The sequence below is a fragment of the Adiantum capillus-veneris genome, chromosome 14, assembly GCF_014529385.1.
Source record: "Adiantum capillus-veneris isolate H3 chromosome 14, ASM1452938v2, whole genome shotgun sequence".
Classification (NCBI taxonomy): domain Eukaryota; kingdom Viridiplantae; phylum Streptophyta; class Polypodiopsida; order Polypodiales; family Pteridaceae; genus Adiantum; species Adiantum capillus-veneris.
In genome coordinates, this window is record NC_140944.1 from 139,340,099 (window position 1) to 139,360,151 (window position 20,053).

The following is a 20,053-nucleotide window of genomic DNA, read 5'->3' on the forward strand; positions in this document are numbered from 1 at the left end:
CAACTTGGGAGAGGTTTTGTATGACTGCGGGTTTTAGATGTGTGGCAGCATTCTAGCTTTGTGAGGCCCCAAGACAGCCTGGCCTTCTCTCATTCGGACCACAGAGTGAGAGGCGTGAATCTATCTCGGATAGATCCCTTCTACACTAGTGACCACTTCTGTGACTTGGGTGGGACAGTTGGCATTCTGACAGGGACTTCCTTTTCGGACCATGCGCCAGTGATCCTCACAGTGACTGATAGGCAGAGGAGAGGGAGCACGATGCTACGCATCCCTAAGAGGGTCTTGCTGGACTTTGCGCTCAGAGAGCGAGTGGAGGCTCTTCGGACAGAGAGCTTAGACATGCAAGATTCTCATGCTGACAAAGTGGCCTCAGGACTTGCTCGGCTTAGTTGATTCTTTCTTCAGGAGTCTTCGGCTCGCCTGGCTGCAGCAAGAGAGGAGCAGCGTCTCCAACGGGGCGTTGCTTCCTTCCAGAGGATGCAGGAGCAGCATCCAGACAGTCCTTGGTTGGAGGAGCAATTACAGCAGGCTCCCTTGGAGCTCGTCAACATAGAGGAGAGGCGCCATGAGTTTGCTTTCCATCAACAGGCATCCCAGTGGACCCAAGTGGGTGACAGAGTGACAGGCACTTTCTTTGAGGCAGTGAGACCCCGGCATACGCATGGCAAGGTCAGCCAGTTGAGGAGGCCCGACGGGTCAGTTGCTTTAGAGCCAGAGGACATGCGTGCAATTGCTACTGACTTCTACCGTGATCTACTGTCTGCAGAGCCTCAGTGAGAGCGTCAAGATGCATGAGCACGTGTGGGCACAGATGCCTTGTCTTGTGACTCAGGAGATGCGCCAGAGGCTTGAGCTACCTCTTCAGCTAGAGGAGCTACATACAGCTCTTAGAGCACTCCCCCGTGGTAGCTGTCCAGGTGAGGATGGCTTGACTCCCAGCTTTTCTTAAAGTATTGGGACTTGCTTGGCTCAGATCTCTGCAGTGCTTTTCAGTTCATCCTGCATACAAGAGAGATGCCTGACAGCATGAGTGAGAGCCTGATTTACCACGTTCCCAAGGAGGGTGGCTCCTTGGATGAGATTCGACAATGGCGCCCCATCACCATCCTCAACTCAGCCTACAAAATTCTTGCTAAGGCTCTGAGTTTGAGGATTAAGCCACTTCTAGAGAGCATTATACATGGGACACAGACAGGTTTTGTCAAGGAGCGTAGTATCCTTGACAACATCTTTACTTTTTGGGAGGCTTCTGTCCTCTCGCGGCTCCGTGGTGAGGATCTGGTTATACTTCTTCTCAATTTTGAGAAGGCCTACGACAGAGTTGACTCGGACTTTTTGGAGGGCACTCTACGCAGGATGGGCTTCTCAGATGCTAAGATCAGAGCTGTGTCAGCTCTGTACAGATGGCATACAATTAGGTACTTTTGTCAAGAGGTAGAGGTGATCGTTTCATGCTCACGTTCGGTCAGACAGGGCTGCTCTCTTGCCCCCTTCCTCTTTCTGTTCTATGCTAAGGCGATGAGCAGGTTTTTGGTTTCACAACAGGTTGGCTTACGTGGCTTAGCGCTCCCTATTCGGGGAGATGAGCTACTGGACGTTGAGTTTGCAGACGACTCAGCCTTGTACTTGGATGACCAGGAGGCCAACCTTCACAGGTGCGAGCAAGCTCTTAAGACTTTTTGTTGTGCATCAGGCGCACTAATCAGCTAGAGAAAGACAGCGGCCTTCTCGGTTGGTAGTGCTCCTACGCCTGATTGGATGCCAGGTGAGGGTTTCAGGTGGATTCCCCGAGGGACTGCAATTCAATACTTGGGTTGTCCGGTTGTTTTGGACTTATCTCTCGAGATTGCTCCCCTCCTCCTGTCCATCAGTAGGAAGTTGTTACATTGGAGATCCGCACGACTTTCTCTGGTACACAGAGTTGTAGTGGCCAACCAGGTGTTGTTGGCTACTATGTGGTACATCACTTCTTGTTGGATCTTTTCGAGTACTTGTATCAGCCAGGTAGAGAGGTTGATCAGGAACTTCCTTTGGTCAGGGCGTGACACTCAGATAGCCAGGCCAAAGTGGCATGGCAGGTCATCATTCTTCCTTGTTCTCAGGTAGGATTGGGGATCATAGACCCAGCACAGCAGAGCAGAGCCCTTCTTGGGAAGTTTATCGTCAGAGGACTTCTTCCAGGAGAGGAGCCCTGGAAGGAGCTCTTGCTTCAGCGGCTTAGTGCTAGGGTGCCTCAGGCTGGAGGCCCCTGGCGACCCTCGACTAAATGGATTTTCACAGAGATGCGCACAGTTGGCTTGAGCAGGAGACTAGAGGACCGCTTCACTGTGAGTCTGCTCCGATCTTGGGAGCAATTGCGGAGAGGCCGAGAGCAGCGTCAACCTACTTGCACGGAGGAGCAGCTGCAAACAGCCCCTTGTTTGGAACCCCATGGTTACCACTCAGAGAGGCCACTTGGTTGATAGTCGGCCTCATGTTTCCTACGATCCCATGGCAGAGGGTCTAGCACGCACTTTAGGTGACTGGCTACAGTTTTCAGGCTTGTCAGAGAAGCTTCAGGGCAGTCAACTCTACAAGGTATGAGAGGGGTGCAGAGCATGTGTCAGGACATCTCAGAGGCGGTGCCAGCTGAGTGGCTCACACCTCTCGAGTCAGCAGCGCCCAGATGGATGGGGGCCTTCACGCGACTGGAGGTTCTCATCTCAGTTCGGGCTTGCTCAGAGACTATACCCTCCCTGTTTCTCGAGCTACAAGGTGAGGGATGCTTACACCGAGTTGCAGTAGAGGCCCCACAGGTGGCAGAGTGTTGTTTTCAAAGGATCCGAGTGGTGGGCATCTGTGGGAGGACTTGTGTCATAGATCTCGACCCAGCAGCTCTTGAGACTGGCCACTAGAGACTGTGGGCTTGGGAGAGTTTTCCACTGGCACGAGTACAGTGGGATCTTGGAGAGTGGCTTTGGAAGGACCCTTTCTCCTCAGCAGACCATCCAGGCGTCCCTTTCTTTCAGTACACTGTTCGACTGGGACGGCACATCTTGGCACCGCAGAGAGAGGCTCGTCCTGCTGCAGCACCTCATTGGCAGGAGGAGGGTCTCACAGCTGAGTTCTTGGCAGCTTTTTGGGAGAGGTTGTGGGACTCTAGACTGAAACCGGCCCGTAGGGCGGTAGGCGTTGGCTTTCACCCGAAATTCTTTACTTTAAACACACACACAGAGCACTTTGCAAAGAGAACCTGCGACGGGAGTTAACACTTGAATACACACACGGCTCGGAAGCTAGAATGCTCCGAGCAGACGCCGACAACCTGTAGGCCCCAAAATTGGCGCCCCTTTCGGTATTTCTTTATTCTTTAGGAGGGTAAATTACAAGGTAAGGTCCTGGGAATCCTTCACGTGTATCCACCTAGATACCATTTGATTTGGCCAAATTTCGGCAGCATAACAGCCCCAAAACTTGCGCGAAACCCATTCCCCTGCTGGAACTCGCTTGCATTGACGTATACCCTCTGATTCCTGTCCAAAAACAGTAAATTCAGCACGCTGTATTTACTGGTTTTTGCCCTGTTTTCAGCCCCAAACAGTCCCCTAACTGTCCTTTGCCAGTGGGACACGATTCCCAATGATCCTGGCGTCCGTATGGCTGAAAAACAGTCAAATTACAGCGCATACACAGCGCTGATTTTGCACCTGTACGGTGAGGTTATGACCCTCACCAGTGCCTGCTTTGGAGCAGCAGTTAGCTACCCCTGTTCCTGCTCAAGGAGGCTCTTGCCTCAGCACAAAAGCATGAACCCACACAACTGTACATCAGTCAAATGAGTAGCCCTCTTGTGGGGCATCACATAACTGCACGTAGGGGAGAGAGAGAGCAGTGTGTAGTGTGCAGGGCATCACTCCTAGCACCACACAGTACATGAGAGGGAAAGAAAGCACTCCATAGCTCTTAACCTGTGACAGGTTCTCAATGAAGCATCCTCCCAGCATAAATCGAGCAACCCCTCTTCTGCCCTTAACCTGTAATGCATCTGTGAACAAATAGATGCAAAAAGGAGAAGATTTCCATGGTTGCCAAAACCTGCGTATCGCTGAAAACGCAGCAAAACAACCCTGTAAACACGCATCTGATGCCTTCCAATGCTGAAAATGAGCTCCTTGGACCTAGGCAAAGTCATGGGAAGCTCAAAAATGGAGAGAAATGGCTGAAAATCCAAGTTAACAGCCTCCAAAACTGCTCTCAAAAGTCAGTTACGGGTTCTGTTCTCCCAGACTTGGTAAATTGACCACAAAGTGCCACTTGGCACTCATACATGCAATTTCCCCGCATTGGGCTTCCTGCTTAAAAATCTCTCAACTTATGCATCAGTTGACTTTGCAGCAGAGTACTAAAATGTTCCCTTGGTCATACCGAAGGTAATGACGCGAACACATTTCACGGCCCAAAATAGCAGTTCCCTAATTTTTAGGAGATGCTTCTGTTGGGCTCCCGCCGGTCTTCTGACCATCTATCCTCATTGGGACCGCATCCAAAAGTGCAATGTGGCCCAACTGTCGGATACTTTCTATTGGTGATCCCACCTTGACTTTATGCCTTTATTGAGTTCACTTCCTAGTATCCACCAACTTGCTAAGTGCGACGGGGGGGACCTGTATGATCTTGCTCTGAGCCTAGACATCCTCTTACTGTACGAATTCCAGTGCCGACCAACTTCCCGTCTGCGGGTGAAACTATCGTTCACATTGGCCATACAATGTCCGACCATTTGCAACTTCAAAAAGAGGGTCTCAAAAATGAAACAAAAATCATTGGAAAGAAACCAACAACTAAGGTTAGCAGTTGCCACGTCCTCGTGACACTAGACAGTCGAGGCGAGTCACTTTGTTTCAGCGGCTGGTTGCACACCGAGCTACAGCAATTGGGAGCTGGCTTGTACATAGTGGTCTCTCGGCCGCATGCGCAGCTTGTGACCACCTTGTGGAGAGTCAACGTCACTGTCTTTGGGACTGTCCTTTGGCAGAGCAGGTGTGGCTTCGTGTTCTTCGATTGATGCCAGCTCTTTCCACAGCTCGGCAGTACACTTGGGGGGCAACTACTTGGTCCACTCTCACGGGCCTGGCACTTCAGTTTGAGCTATCCTCCAGCAGCAGGATGATAGTGATGCAGGGGGGTCGCCCTACACTCTAGCCTGCTACAGAGCTTACTCCACAATGTTGGGAGCTCATCAGCAGCTTGACACTCTGGTTCATCTGGCCGGCCCACTGCTTCCTCAACTTCGAGACTCGCCCTATATCACTAGCAGAGATTGTTCGGGATCTTTGGCTAGAGCTGATCCATACTCTCAGAGGACAATTCGAGAGACTCCAGGGCAGCTCCGACCGCATGTGGGAGCGTAGAGAGGCTTTCCTTCGACTCTGGCGTCCTTGGCCTTTTTTCACCATGGTCCAGGGTGTGCTCAGATGGCACTACCGTCCACTTGTGTGCCTTTTCCCTCCTCCCATCTTTTGATTTAGCCTCATTGTACATATCCTGTTTTTTTTTCAATTGGGAGAGTCTCCCCATCATGATTGTTGTAGCCCTCTCTTGTAGAGGTGGTTGTAGCCCTAAGGGCAATTTCATTAACTAATAGAAGGATCTTTTTCTCGGAAAAAAATTTGTCTTCTATACTGTAAAGAAGGTAGTCCACTTACTGAATTTGTTGATGACTGTCCAAAAGCCATCATGCCTTCTTTGAGTCTTGGGGAGATGAAGATGAAATCCATAGCAATGCTTTCTCAGGGGCGGGTGGCGATGGGTAAAGGCTGTAAGAGTCCGTGTGCCTTATGCCTGTCAAACTTCACCAACTAAACAACTGCGAATAAAGTCATTCACATCCTTTTTGAGCCTCGGCCAATAGAAGTAACGCTCCACACCCGTCAAGGTGGTATCTATGCAGGAGTGGCCTGTAAAAGGTGGACATGGCACTCGGTCAAGACCTTTTCCCTCAAGGGCTGTGTAACATCGTTTTCTTCAATAAGTAGCAATCCTGCAAGAAATACCCTGGAACTGTCTCCACATTCTATATGCGCGTAAAGATGTCCACAAAGTCAAGTTCTGTGGCATATTGTTCAATCATATCCTTGAAGCTTCTATGATGAATTGCAAAAATAGCCGATACAAGGGGGTTCTGAGACAAAGCATCCGTCACCAAATTTTTGTGTCCCAATCTAGAAATGAAACTGTTTCAAGATGTTAGCCCATCGCATCTGCTTTTCCGAAAGCTACTTCTGTGATAGGAAGTAGCGTAAACTCTGATGATTTGTAAAGACTGTAAAATCAGCTCCAAGTGTCACCACTGAGTAAGAACATGGATCACTGCCAATAGCTCTTTTTCATAATATGTGCAACCGTTTCAGGACATAAAAACATCCTGCTCTCATAAGCAATTACATGGCCTTCTTGCATCAAGACTGCTCCCAACCTGCGACCATAAGCATCACAGTAAACGTCGAATGTCTTTTCTTCTGCACTCGGCTGCTGCTTTGTAACTCTCTGGCTTATCTTCTAGTGGTCCTTTGGTTCATCTTCTTTTCAAGAGTTCTTGTCCATCTCTTTCTGCAAGTACAGGTTCCGCTTGTCTGCACTTGTCTGTCGTGCCAGCTTTCCTCCTAACCTAAGAGGAGAATCAATGGCCTCACGCCTTCTCAAGTAAAGTCTCATTGATCAGGTGATTCCTCAGGCGTTTCGCTACTCTCGAGACTTAAATCAATCTGTTCACACATATGCCAATTTGCAGTTGACCTATTTACTCCGTTCTTGCAAACTTGTCTGTCGGAAAAAAAATTGCCCAAATCTTCATTCTTTTCTTCAGTTCCCACGCCGGATTTTCAACTGAAGGTGTTATCTCTGTCAGATTCTCCACGAGAACCCATGTGTAATCTGGGATTCTTTATGGCTTTATGCCCTGTAAGACAGAGCGATGAAGACGGGAGCGCACTCGATGCGCGATGTACGAAGGGTGGGAGTGGCTAATAAGTCCAGGGTCGGGACACGAAGATTCTTTCACAAAGATCTTTCACAAAGAAAACTTGCGTGCGTTGCAAAAAGGATCGGATCCTCCGTGGAAGAAGAATCATTCTGAGCTCCAATACCACTGTAACAGGCTTGGACACTCCAAGCCACAAATCAATAGCAACACACGAGCAGAAACTTTATAATCACTGCACTTTAATAGAGAGTGACGACACGGCCCGGCGTAGTTTCCTGCCCAGAGAGATTGGCCCCAAAGACCGGCGTCCCTTTGAATATTTCTTTTTCATTCATTGATCATTGCAAAGTACAACTCTTGAGGGGCCTCGGCTCTCAGGCTCTACGTCCATATGCCCTGAAGAGTGAGGCCCTTAGGGCTCTTTTATTCTTACAAAGGGATGCCAAAAGCAGTGCCCCAAAAGCAGTTAAACTCAAAAGCAATTGGTTCTTAAAGCAATAATCCCAAAAGCATCTTGATTCTAAAAGCAACTAGCTCCAAAAACTGCCATAAAGTAGTCATCCCGAAACACGAAATTCCTTACAGTTCAGCCACATCAGCGTGTTGCCAGCGAATTGCGGCGTGACTTGCAGATGTCCGTACTTCCACGTCAACAGGCTGTAAGCGTGATCTGCGAGCGTCAGTACAGTTGCCACATCGTCATGCCGTACGGTTGCCACGCCAGCACTGCCACGTCAATTGTCTGTATTGTTTGTCCGTCCAGGTAGTACTGCCACGTCATCCTTTTGTGACAAAGACTGGCCCTAGACTTGAACATCTTGTTTCGATGTTCCAACTATGGCACTAGGCAGCCATTTTACGTCGAGAGTTTTGGAGGTCATCTCCTAGGTCTCCCGTCTAGATCTAGTGAGAGGGCTTCTCTGTGGCAGTGCTCGCTCTCCTGAGGTCCTACTAGTTCCTAGGCATCATGGGAGTTTATCAATGTCCAATTCGGTCACTTGAGGACCTTTTTGTTGGGCACCTTATTTACAACTCACTGACTCTTCATATTCCCGCATTTTATTGGTCCCGGGGTATTTGAGGGGAGTTTGGCAGTTGAGCTTCACCCGTATATACTCTGCTAGGAGTACCTACGCTTAAAGATTCCCTCAATCGGGAACATGAGGTGGAGTGGAGTGGATCGAGTGCCATAGGTAAGGGTAGGTGGGTTGGGGTGGGTGGCAAGGGGTGATGGTGTTGCACTGTGAGCGGGTGGGGGCAAGGAGAAGGGGCTGGTGAGGATGTCAAAGGTGGAAAGCTAGTCTCCATAGCCACATGTGAGGTAGTCATGGGCGGATGTCGTGAAGTAGAGGGTATCTCCGGTAGTGGCTGAATCAGTTGGGTAGCTTAAACCTGTGAGATTGTCGAGGAGACAGGCTGTCAGGGGGGCCCATCGAAAGGTATGGCGACGAGGGGCCTTCTGCCAACTCTCCGCTTCGCCTTGAGGTGGAGGATGTTGTGGCTCACGGCGACGAGGAGGGTGGGAAGGGCAATCGCTCACCATGTGCCCAAACTGTTGGCACTTGAGACACTGATCTGGGTGACCAGGAACCACCAACCTCTATAGATGGACATGCTCGGTTGTGGGATCGCGGAGTCGTATTGTATCCAATAAATGGGTGTCTAGACTCTACAAGTGCATAGACCTGTATATGTGGTGTGTAGCCGCTAGGTGGGGCCTAGTTATACTAGGTTCATTGGCTACAAAGATTGGCACACTCGTCGTGCACCTCCACACGTTCCGCTGCACTTTGACAAAGTAATGGCCTATTTATATACTTCATACATCATCTCTACACACACATTGCTCTACCTTAGTTTACTAAACAATCACCAAGTGTGATCACTTTCACGTGAGTGAAACCACTCTCGCAGATATTAATTTAATGCCTAGAAAGCTTCGTGCAAAGCTTTACCTCGCAAAAGTAAAATCAGGCTCCTTGAAAGCTCAATAGAGTTGCATTGACTTTTACCGTGATTTGCTGTCAGTTAAGCCGCAGTTAGAGCGTCAGGATGCATGCAGAGAGCAAGTTTGGGCACAGATACCTTGCCTTGTTACTGAGAGATGCGTCGAAGACTAGAGCTTTCTCTCTCCGGCCAGAGAACTTCGTGAGGCCCTCAGAGCACTCCCCCGAGGTAGTTGTCCAAGGGAGGATGGTTTGACTCCCAGCTTCTTCATGGAGTACTAGGACATGCTTGGTTCCAATCTTTGTAGCGCCTATCAGTACATCTTGCACACTGATGACAGCATGAGTGAGGGCTTGATTTACCTTATTCCCAAGGAGGGAGGCTCCTTGAATGAGATTCGGCAGTGGCGACCCATCACCATTCTCAACTCAACCTACAAAATCTTAGCAAAGGCTCTGAGTTTGAGGATTGAGCTGCTACTTGAGAGCATTATACATGGGAACCAGACAGGTTTTGTCAAGGAGCGTAGTATCCTTGACAACATTTTCACCTTTTGAAAGGCGTCTACCCTCGCGCATCTCCAAGGAGAGGATCTTGTGATACTCCTCGTTTTGAGAAGGCTTACGATAGAGTTGACTGCGATTTCTTGGAGGGCACTTTACGCAGGATGGGGTTTCCAGATGCTTGGATTAGAGGTGTGTCAGCCCTCTACAGGTGTGCGCACAATCAAGTGCTCTTGGCAAGGGAAAGAGGGGAACGTTTCATGCTCATGCGTTCGGTTAGACGGGGTTTTCCTCTTGCCTCCTTCCTCTTTCTTTTCTATGCGGAGGCGATGAGCAGATTTTCGACTTCATAGGAGGTTGGCTTGCGTGGTTTAGAGCTCCCTATTAAGGGAGACGAGCTACTTGATGCTGAGTTTGTTGAAGACTCGGCCATGTACTTGGAGGGCCAAGAGGCCAATTTGCACAGGTGTGAGCTGGCTCTTGAGGTGTTTTGTTGTGCATCAGGAGCACTGATCAACTAGAGGAAGACAGTGGCTTTCTTGGTTGGCACTGCTCCTACGCCTGATTGGTCACCGGGTGAGGGCTTCAGGTGGATTCCCCCAGTGACTCCCTATACGCTATCTGGGTTGTCAAGTTGGCTTAGATATGTCCCTTGAGCAGCAGACTGCTCCCCTCCTCTTGTCCATTAGGAGGAAGCTGCTTCATTGGAGGCTCTCTTTGGCAGGCAGAGTTGTAGTGGCTAACCAGGTCTTGCTAGCTACTATGTCGCACATCACGTCTTGTTGGATCTTCTCAAGCTCATGTATCAACTAGCTAGAAAGGCTGATCGGGAACTTTCTGTGGTCAGGACGTGACACCTAGTTAGTCCGAGCCAAAGCGGCCTGGCACAGAGCCCTCCTTGGGAAGTTTGTGGTCAGAGGACTGCTTCCAATGGAGAAGTTGTTGCTTCACAGGATTCGAGCTCGAGTCCCTCATGCGGGCGACCCCTGGAGCCCGTCCATCAGGTGGATTTTTACAAAGATGCGCAAAGTTGGTCTGAGCAGGAGGTTGGAGGACCGATTTGCTGCAAGCCTGCTTAGGTCCTGGGAGCAGTTGAGAAGTAGCCTAGAGCAACATCACCCACTTGCATGGAGGAGCGTTTGTGTCACAAATTGGTGACGTGGCACAAATTGGTGACGTGACAAAGCCACCCGCACACAAACACAAACAGAGTTGACTAGCAGACCGTACGGGAAGACTGTACAGAATCCCGTATTATGCAATGACTGCTAACGTGGCAGACCGTACGGACAGGCTATACGGAATCCCGCTTTTCGCGCTGACATGCTGACGTGGCGACGTACGGCTCTCCGTAAAACGCGTTGACTACCGTACGGATTTTTCGCAAATTACGCCGACTACTTTTGGCAGTTTTTGAAGACCACTTGCTTTTGGGAATTAAAGCTTTTGAGTTTAAGTACTTTTGGGCTCTACTTTTAGCAACCCTTTGTAATGTTTATAAGCGGCCTTAGGGGCTCACTTCTCAGAGCATCTAAATGCAGAGTTTGAGAGCGAGCACCCGCGGGCTCAGTTGTACTTTGCTCAAAGATTAATACAAAAATTAATACCGAAAGGGGCGCCAGTCTTTAGGGCCAATACCTCTTGGCACGGAACTACGCCGGGCCGTGTCGATTCTCTTGTGAACTGTGAATTATTTTGAAGTGAATCTCTGTTGTGTCGCGGTAGAATCTTGACTTGGGGTTTCCAAGTTTGTTACAGTTTGAGGCGGCTTCTTGTTTGGAACCCCATGGTTAGCACTCAGAGAGGCCACCTGGTTGGTAGCAAGCCTCACGTTTCTTGGGGTCCCATGGCAGAGGGTCCAGCCCACACTCTCGGCAACATGCTTCAGTTTTTAGGCTTGCCCGAGGAGTTCAGAGCATCCAACTGTGAGGCATGAGGGGGGTGCATAGAATGTGTCAGGATATTACATAGGTTTTACCAGCTGAGTGGCTCGCCCCTCTAGAGGCAGCAGCTCCCAGATGAATGGGGGCCTTCACACGGCTGGAGGTCCTCATTGCAGTTCGAACTTGCTCGAAGTCAATACCCCACATGTTCTTTGAGGTTCAAGGAGAGGGTCGCCTTCACACAGTCTCTGTAGACGCTTCCATAGGTTGCAGAGGATACGAGTTGTGGGCATCTATGGGAGGACCTGTGTCATAGACCCTAACCCAGCAGACCTTGAGACGAGCCACTGACGGCTTTGGGCTTGGGAGAGCTGCCCTCTGGCACGAGTGCAATGGGACCCAGGAGAGTGGTTCTGGCGGGATCCTTTCTTTTCCGCCAATCACCTTGGGACGCCCTTTTTCCAGTACACAGTTGCTTGGGGCATCATACTGGTAGCATGGAGAGAGGCTCGTCCTGCTGCAGCACTTCATTGGCAAAAGGGGGTCTCACAGCCGAGTTCTTGTCAGGTTTCTGGGAGTGGTTGTGGGATTGCAGCAACCGAGAAGAGTTACTATGTTTCAGTGGCTAGTTGCACATAGAGCTACAGTAGTTGGGAGTTGGCTGGTACACAGCGGATTCTCGGCAGCCTGTGCACCTTGTGGCCATCCTTTGGAGAGTCAGCGTCACTGTTTGGCTTTGGGTTCTTCGGCCAATGCTAGCCCTTTCCACAGCTCGACAGTACATTTGTGGTGTTGCCACATGGTCCACTCTCACGGCCCTACGCTCCATTTTAAATTGGCTTCCACCAGCAGGATGATAGTGATCCAGGGGGGTCGACCTACATTGGAGCTTGCCACAGAGTTTACCCCCCAGGAGTGGTGCAATGATACAGAGTGGTGTTGGGAGCTCATCTGCGACCTGACACTCTGGTTCATCTGGCGCGCCCGTTGCTTCCGCGTCTTTGAGGCTCGCTCTGTCCCACCGGCAGAGACTGATCGCGACTTTTGGTTGGAGCTGATTCATACACTTAGGGTCAGTTTGAGAGACTTCAGGGCAGCTCCGACCACATGCGGGAGCGTAGAGAGGCTTCCTGTGACTTTGGCGCCCAGGGCCTTTCTTCACCATGGTCCAAGGTGTGCTAGATGGCACTACCAGCCACCAGTGAGGCTTTATCCTCCTCTCATCTTGTGATTTAGCCCTCATTGTACATACTTTGTTTCCTCTCTGGGAGAGTCCCCCCATGTTTCTGATGTAGTCCTCTCTAGTAGAGGTGGTTTGTAGCCCTATGGGCAGTTATATTAACTAATGGAAGGATCTTTTTCTCGGGAAAAAAAGCTCAATAAAGTTGGAAACCAAGCCACTCGCTCAAATGCATGAAAAGTGGATTCTTTTGAAGGTTTGATGATATTTAAAAATCTAATTTAGTTTATGACGATTTAACGGGAGAAACAAATCCAAAGTCTTCAAGCCCACCTAGAAAGTTAACCATTGCTTATTGATGCCTTGACTTGCAGGTTATAACAACTCCTAAGCTAGTCTGAATACCAGTGCTATGCTAATGTGACATCATTTTAACGAAACCAACCCCTATTAGAAAAGTAGAAATTTCGATACTCAAATGATATAGTTTCTCCTGTTGTTGGTCTCAAAGCCTTCCCTTTCATAATTGAACTACACCGTATACAGAATGTATGATGCTAGAAGCGTCCACCTGAAAACCAGGGACAAGAGAAGCTTCCAATATTTTGATGTGAGCAATTACTAACTGAAAATATTACCTTCGCCATCTCAATCTCACTTGCATTTGAGCGCTCCAAAGCAAGCAAATATCTACTCCACAAAGCCTGGTTCCAGGGACAGTTTCTTGTGGCTCTACCATAGACAGATGGAATAATAGTTGAGCCCTGCATGCAAAAAGCATGTCAATTCACAATTGTTCACTGTAAAAGGAAAGAGAACATATTCAACCATTTCCCTGCCTTAAGATTTTGTTCCAGATAGATGGTGTACTTCAGCCAAAGATCATGCGTTATTGGAAATTCTGCTATAGCACGTTCATAGAGCACTTGCACGCGAGCAGGATCCCCTGTTTCCTCCTCTAAAGCAATGTAAGACTGCAGTCAAAAAAAGACATGAAATGCTATGTTCTAGAGGTGGGAGCTAGGGATACTGCTCCTAAGAAACAAGTACCAAAAAATTTTGAAGAAGATCTGCATCTTTGGGCTTTTCTTTGGAAACCTTTTCTTCAAAAGGTTCACGGGAACTGCACATTTGCACAGCTTTTCTGTAAGCAAAAGCTATGTTTGCAGGAAGGGCAGCTAAATCATCTGATTCATCTCCAATTTGAACACCTTGTTGTGATTCCCAGATAATGTAGTCTTTTAATGTCACGGGCACATCCCATGACGGAACTGAAAGCTGTCTTCTATATACATTCCTTATACTGTTGATTTGCTTTGTTCGGGCCTGCCAATTATAATAGGCTCAGAAGTTTTTTATCTTCACAAACAATTTCAAAGGGACGATTACCAAATTTTCTTGAGCCATTTTACCTCTTCTAAATTATCCTGCTTATCACTAAGCAAACTCATTTCATATTGACGATAAGCAGCCCAAACTTTTGTACCCTCCATGAAGTGCAAACTTGAAGCAGTTAGAGCTTGTTCATAAAGGTTCCTCATCTTTGTCACCCCTGTTTCATTACACTGGATAATGTCCTGATCGTTGTTCAGATTAAACTCCAAATAGTCTAACCAGAGAGGTACTGACTGCATTGCAAACATATAAGCTCATTCTGTAATTTTGTCTGAGGAAAATACATACATAATATAGAAGAGCAAACATCATACCAGGTATTCTTGAAGACCTCTTTCAAATAATTGACGAACAGCGGCAACATCCTCTTGGCTGGATCATCATAGTGTTCCCACACCCAAATAAGGAAACAGAAAAAAGGCATCAAGAAAAAGCAAATGGAATTAGGCCCTTGTATTGTGAATGCTTCAATCCAGTACATTGGTTACCTTGTTGATTTATCATGCAAACAAGATAATCAATCAAAATCATAGAGAGAGACTGCGTTGATTGAAAGCAGGGCTAATTAAAACTGTATTTGATGTTGATAAATTAGGCAGTGGAAGTTACATCCCCATGTGTAACCTAAGCAATGAAAGATCCAAATGCGATGTGGCTGTAACCTAGACAATAGATATTTAGATGTGATGCAGCACACAATGTAAATGAAAATCCTTAAAAGAAGTAGTTTATCAGTACCTCTTTTGCAGGACCCTGAATGCTACTCCTCACTATGACTAATTGGGGGACCTTCCCACAACTTCCTCTTGTTTAAGAAGTCTGCCCATTTCCCAGAATTAGTACATCTACAGGTTATCCTGCATTTGATTATTATGCCCAAGGATAGTTAACAGTCTCTACTCTTATGAGCTCAGATATCCTCCCCTGCAATTGAGCATTTTTGCAGCCTTCGCAAATAGACCCTTACCACCCGCAGTACAGTAATCTAACCAAAATGGACCTTCGTACAGATAGCTACCTTCAATTTTCTAGAGGTTGATAATCATACATAAGGTTAAAAAACTGGTTATGGTTGTCTTTTCATAAGAGTCAAAAGCATATGGTATTTACAATCCTGAAATGTAAGGTAGTAAATCAAATCTTGAAAGACTGAAGGTTCTTAGAGAATAGAGTTTAAGGAAATCCACATTCAAAAGCCAAACGAGCAACAACACACTATGATAAACAGATTATAGAAAATTCCGCACCTGGATATGAGGTGAGCCTCATCATTGGCCCACATCTGCCACATCTCTGAAGTGAGAGGAAATATTGAACTCATTCGTTCTCTTGCCTCTCGAAGCCTGTCCAACATACTAGCCTTTCGTAACACCTGTATGTACTGTCACAACGCAACAAACACGCTCAGTGATCATGATTTGATAAATTTCAAATTCAAGCGAATTATATTCTAATACTACAATTCGTGTTGTAATATTTTTAGCTAAGACTGTAAATGAATAAAAATGATTTTTGTGCACACAAAATTAATTTATGAATTTATTGATACCAATTGATAATATAGAAGACCAGTAAATTTTCCGGTGCAATGTGCCATTTGGGTAATTGACGGGTGTCCAGATTGTAAGATAAGTAGAGCAATAGCCGGATACAGTGCCTCAAAAAATGTCTTGCTGGATGTTCTCGAGCTATTACATCAGCTAATGGGAGAGGCTGATCAGGAACTTCTTGTGGTTAGGGCGAGACACACAGTCGGCTCGGGCCTTGGTAGGTCATCACTTTACCTTGCTTTCAGGGAGGGTTGAGGATCATCGACCCAGCACGCCAAAGCAGAGCCCTACTTCGGAAGCTTGTGGTGAGAGGACTTCTTCCAGGGGAGGAACCTTGGAAGGAACTGTCCCTACACCACATTCGGGCCAGGGTCCCACAAACGAGCGGCCCATGGAGCCCTTTCACCCGCAGGATTTTGATTGAGATGCACAGAGTTGGCGTGAGCAAGAGATGGGAGGACCAGCCTGCTTTGATCTTGGGGGCCTTGAGCAGCACCAGCCCACATGCATTGAGGAGCCTTTGAGGTAGCCACTAGTTTTGGAACCCTATGTGTTAGGATATTGTAGAGGCTATACCTGCAGAGTAGCACATCCCTAGCTCCTTACTAGATGGGGCTTTTATGTGACTGGAGGTCCTTATTGCAGTTAGGGCTTGCTCAGTCACAAATTCTTGCCTGTTCTTTGAGGTTCAGAGGGAGGGTCGCCTCCATAGTCACTGTCGAGGCGTTAGAGGTGGGTGAGTGTTGTTTTCAAGGGATTAGAGTTGTCGGCATCAGTGAGAGGACTTGTGTCAGACCCCGACCCATCGGATCTTGAGTCAGGACATTAACGGCTCTAGGCTTGCCCTCTGGCACAAGTGCAATGGGACTGGGGGGAGTGGTTTTGGCAGAATCCCTTAACTCCAGTCGATCACCCGGGGACCCCTTTCTTTCAGTACACAACTCAGCTGGGTTGTCACATACTACCAGAGCGGGGAGAGGCTCGTCTTGCTATAGCCATTCATCGGCAAGAAGGTCTCACGTCTGAGTTCTTGGCAGGCTTCTGGAAGCACTTAAGAGACAGCAAATAGCCGAGGTGAATTACCATGTTCCAGACTCTTCCAGTGGCTGGTTGCAGATCGAGCTACTACAGTCGATAGTTGGTTGGTGCACAACGGCCTCTCAGTAGTGTGCACCACCTGCGACCGCGCACTGGAGCCTCAGCATCACAGCCCGTGGAACGGCCCCATGGCACAGCAGGTTTAGCTTCGGGTTCTTCGGCAGATGCCTACACTCTCTACAGCCAGCCAGTACACTTGGGGTGCTGCAGCTTACTAACAATCGCCATGGCTAATAAGTCCGTAGTCAGAGCACGAAGATAAAATTTCCAATGAGCTTTGGAAGTGCGATCTTGCTCCATCTGCTCTTTGGTAGGACCGGTGTGCTTTCAGAAAAGCACACGCTTGATGCTCTGATACCACTATCAACAAGACGGGCACCACATGCCAAAAGAAAAGAACAGACTGAACAAACTTTTGGCACTTCAATAACTCAACTGAAAGAGAGAGAGACAACACGCGGCACGGAGTGGCGGAATTCCACCCCAGAGAGTATTGGAATTTGGCCCCAAACCTTGGCGCCCCTTTTGGTATTTCTTTACATTGCATCAACACACTACAAGCCGGTGCTCCACGCTCTGTACCTTCTCCCAGAAGAGTGCCAGAGAATGAGCCCTAGCCTCATATTTAAAGGCCCTTGGCCATTAAAAGCAAGCATTTGGTCCAAAAGCAATGCCCAAAAGCTGCCAGTGTTAAATCACGGAAATCTTTACAATTGCCACTCAGCAGTCAGCGCAAAACGCGAAAATCCGTACACGCTGCCACGTCAACATGTCAGCACAATGTTCGGGCTGTCCAACAGCTACCACGTCAGCAGCAGTTGCGCAAATCTTTGTGTGTGTGTGTGTGTGTCCTGCTTTATTTTAATTCCTTTACGTCGCTTGGGCCCCATCGAACGGGGTCCCATAAGTTGGTACGACTTCCTCTTCTACTGTTGCTTGTTCTTCTTAGGGTTTGAGCCCCTTGGCCGGGATCTGCAAGTTGGCTCCTTTCTTCAAGGCTTGACACGTCAGCAGTTTGTGACATCCCCCCTTCTTGAAAGAAAGTAACCGTCCGTGATTACAGCATATCTGCAATACAACTCGAGTTAGCTCAAAAATTTCCGAGGGTCATTCCGACGGATAATCCAAGGGACAATCAGTTTGCTCTGTTTGTTAAAGAGTTGGCTTCTCCCTTCGGCTCTTTTGATGAAGGAGTTGGCTTCTCCTTTCGTCCAGATCGGAACTCTTCATATTCCTGCGTAGTAAGATTAGTCATCACACCCAGACTGCACCGATCTTCCACGGGTGTCTTGATGCACGAAAATTACATACCCACGCAATCTCATCCAATTGAAAAATTCAGTGGTTGGCAACACTGCAACACAAATGCTCACATATGCATGTTACAAGACATAACAACATAAAGTCACCGATGAACACTCCCCCCGCAAGTACCCATCCAGGTCCGGCCATGAGCTGTTCAACAACTCCCTCATCACTCCTCAAGCAAATAACCTAAAAAGGTCCGGGCCATGAGATATAGAGGCCTTTTACAACCAAACGCCCCCCAGACTGCAGCCTGCGTCGTTTAAAGGTGTTGAGTGTAAGGACTACTCAAACTTCTTAATACCTCCCCCGCAAATAACCATCCAGGTCCGGGCCATAAGTAAAAACAACACTTTTCAATCGTTCATCCATACTCCCCCGCAAATAACCACAAGGGTGCGAACCATGAGTATGAACAAGCATTCTCAAACATTATTTCTCACTACTCCAACCGGGAGTAAAAATCACCAATCATTGAAACCAGTATTAAAACCAAATTCAGACAATTCAAATCGGCACCAAAACAGGTTCAAAATAGATACCATCCATTTTAAACAATTCCAAACAGGATCACCAAACAAGTTCCAAACAGAACTCAAACCTAAAATGCAATCTCGACGTCAGTCGAGCTCAAAAAGTCGATTGACTTTCCATCTTGAAACCTGCACCAAAAATTAGGGTTAGGTTCCTTCCATAAGGTCGTAGCCAACCACGACATGGTCCATAAGCGCTTGAATAGTCGAAGCAAGCCTCGACAGACAGTGTTCCTATGGCGGTGATGGTAGTCCCAAGACATAGAAAATCACACTAGACCTCCAAGGTTATCATCTTGAGAAGAGACACCTGGTCAGAGATGTCCAAAAATTTCAAGTCGTAATCTGCTAGGGTTTCCGTGGCAAGCATTTCAGGATACCCCACTCTGCCAAAAGTTGCACTCCGAAGGAAGATGTCAGAAACCATACAACTTCGGGCAAAAATTTTCTTGAAAGCTTGCCAAGTGCTTGGAGTGTGAGGCTTGGTAGCTATAGACTTCCACACCTGCATGGCACTGCTTTTGAGAACAAGAGCGACTCGAAACAAATCTTCGATTCTTCTCTTGCAAGTGATCTTTTTTTAACTTATGCCCTGTAAGACATGAGTGGTGAAGACGAGAGCGCGCCCGATGCGCGATGAAGTAAGGGTGGGAGTGGCTAATAAGTCCGTGGTCGGAGCACGAAGATAAAATTTCCAATGAGCTTTGGAAGTGCGATCTTGCTCCGTCTGCTCTTTGAAAGGACCGGTGTGCTTTCAGAAAAGCACACCTGATGCTCTCATACCACTATCACAAGACCGGCACCACCTCCAATAGAAAAGAACAGACTGAACAAACTTTTATCACTTCAATAACTGAATTGAAGGAGAGAGAGAGAGAGAGAGAGAGAGACAACACGCGACACGGAGTCGCGGAATTCCACCCCAGAGAGTATTGGCCCCAAACCTTGGCGCCCCTTTCGGTATTTGTTTATCAAGCCGGTACTCCACGCTCTGTACCTTCTCCTAGAAGAGTCCCAAAGAATGATCTCTAGCCTCATATTTAAAGGCCCTTGGCCATTAAAAGCATTTACAGTGAAAAGCTTCAAACTCAAAAGCATCTCGTCCAAAAGCGATGCCCAAAAGCTGCCAGCGTTAAATCAAAGGAAATCCTTACAACTACCACGTCAGCAGTCAGTACAAAACGCGAAAATCCGTACATGCTGCCACGTCAACATGTCAGTCCAATTTCCGAGCTGTCCAACAGCTGCTACGCAAGTTTGTCTGTGTGTGTCGGTCTTGCTTTATTTTGATTCCTTTATGTCACTTGGGCCCCATCGAACAGGGACCGATAAGTTGGTAGGACTTCTTCTTCTAGTGTTGCTTGTTCTTCTTAGGGTTTAGGCCCCTTGGCAAGGATCTGCAAGTTGGCTCCATTCATCAGGGCTTGACACGTAAGCAGTTTGTGACATCCCCCCTTCTTGAAAAAAGTAACCGTCCGCGATTACAGCATATCTGCAATACAACTCGAGTTGGCTCAAAAATTTCCAAGGGTCATTCCGAGGGATAATCCGAGGGACAATCAGTTTGCTCTTTTTGATAAAGAGTTGGCTTCTCCCTTCGGCTCTTTCGATCAAGGAGTTGGCTTCTCCTTTCGTCCAGATCGGCATACATGAACGGCTAGTATGTCTCCGGGCTAGCCACCCATGCATACACGC

General features: G+C 47.9%; 1 protein-coding gene across 3 annotated transcripts in view; it reads right to left on the reverse strand.

The window, feature by feature from the left end:
* Positions 1–20,053, reverse strand: part of EMB140 (EMBRYO DEFECTIVE 140) — a 151,117-nt gene that overhangs the window by 112,583 nt on the left and 18,481 nt on the right. For all 3 annotated transcript variants that reach the window (XR_015190240.1, XM_086529140.1, XM_086529139.1), the window contains exons 2-7: positions 15,120–15,253; positions 14,187–14,244; positions 13,890–14,105; positions 13,528–13,803; positions 13,317–13,451; positions 13,116–13,241 (exon numbers count right to left, since the gene is read on the reverse strand). Coding sequence is in view for 2 of the 3 variants with exons in the window: in XM_086529140.1 (XP_086385266.1) it covers positions 13,116–13,241; positions 13,317–13,451; positions 13,528–13,803; positions 13,890–14,105; positions 14,187–14,244; positions 15,120–15,253 (945 nt within the window). In the remaining variant the exon portion in view is untranslated. The remainder of the gene's footprint in view (positions 1–13,115; positions 13,242–13,316; positions 13,452–13,527; positions 13,804–13,889; positions 14,106–14,186; positions 14,245–15,119; positions 15,254–20,053) is intronic.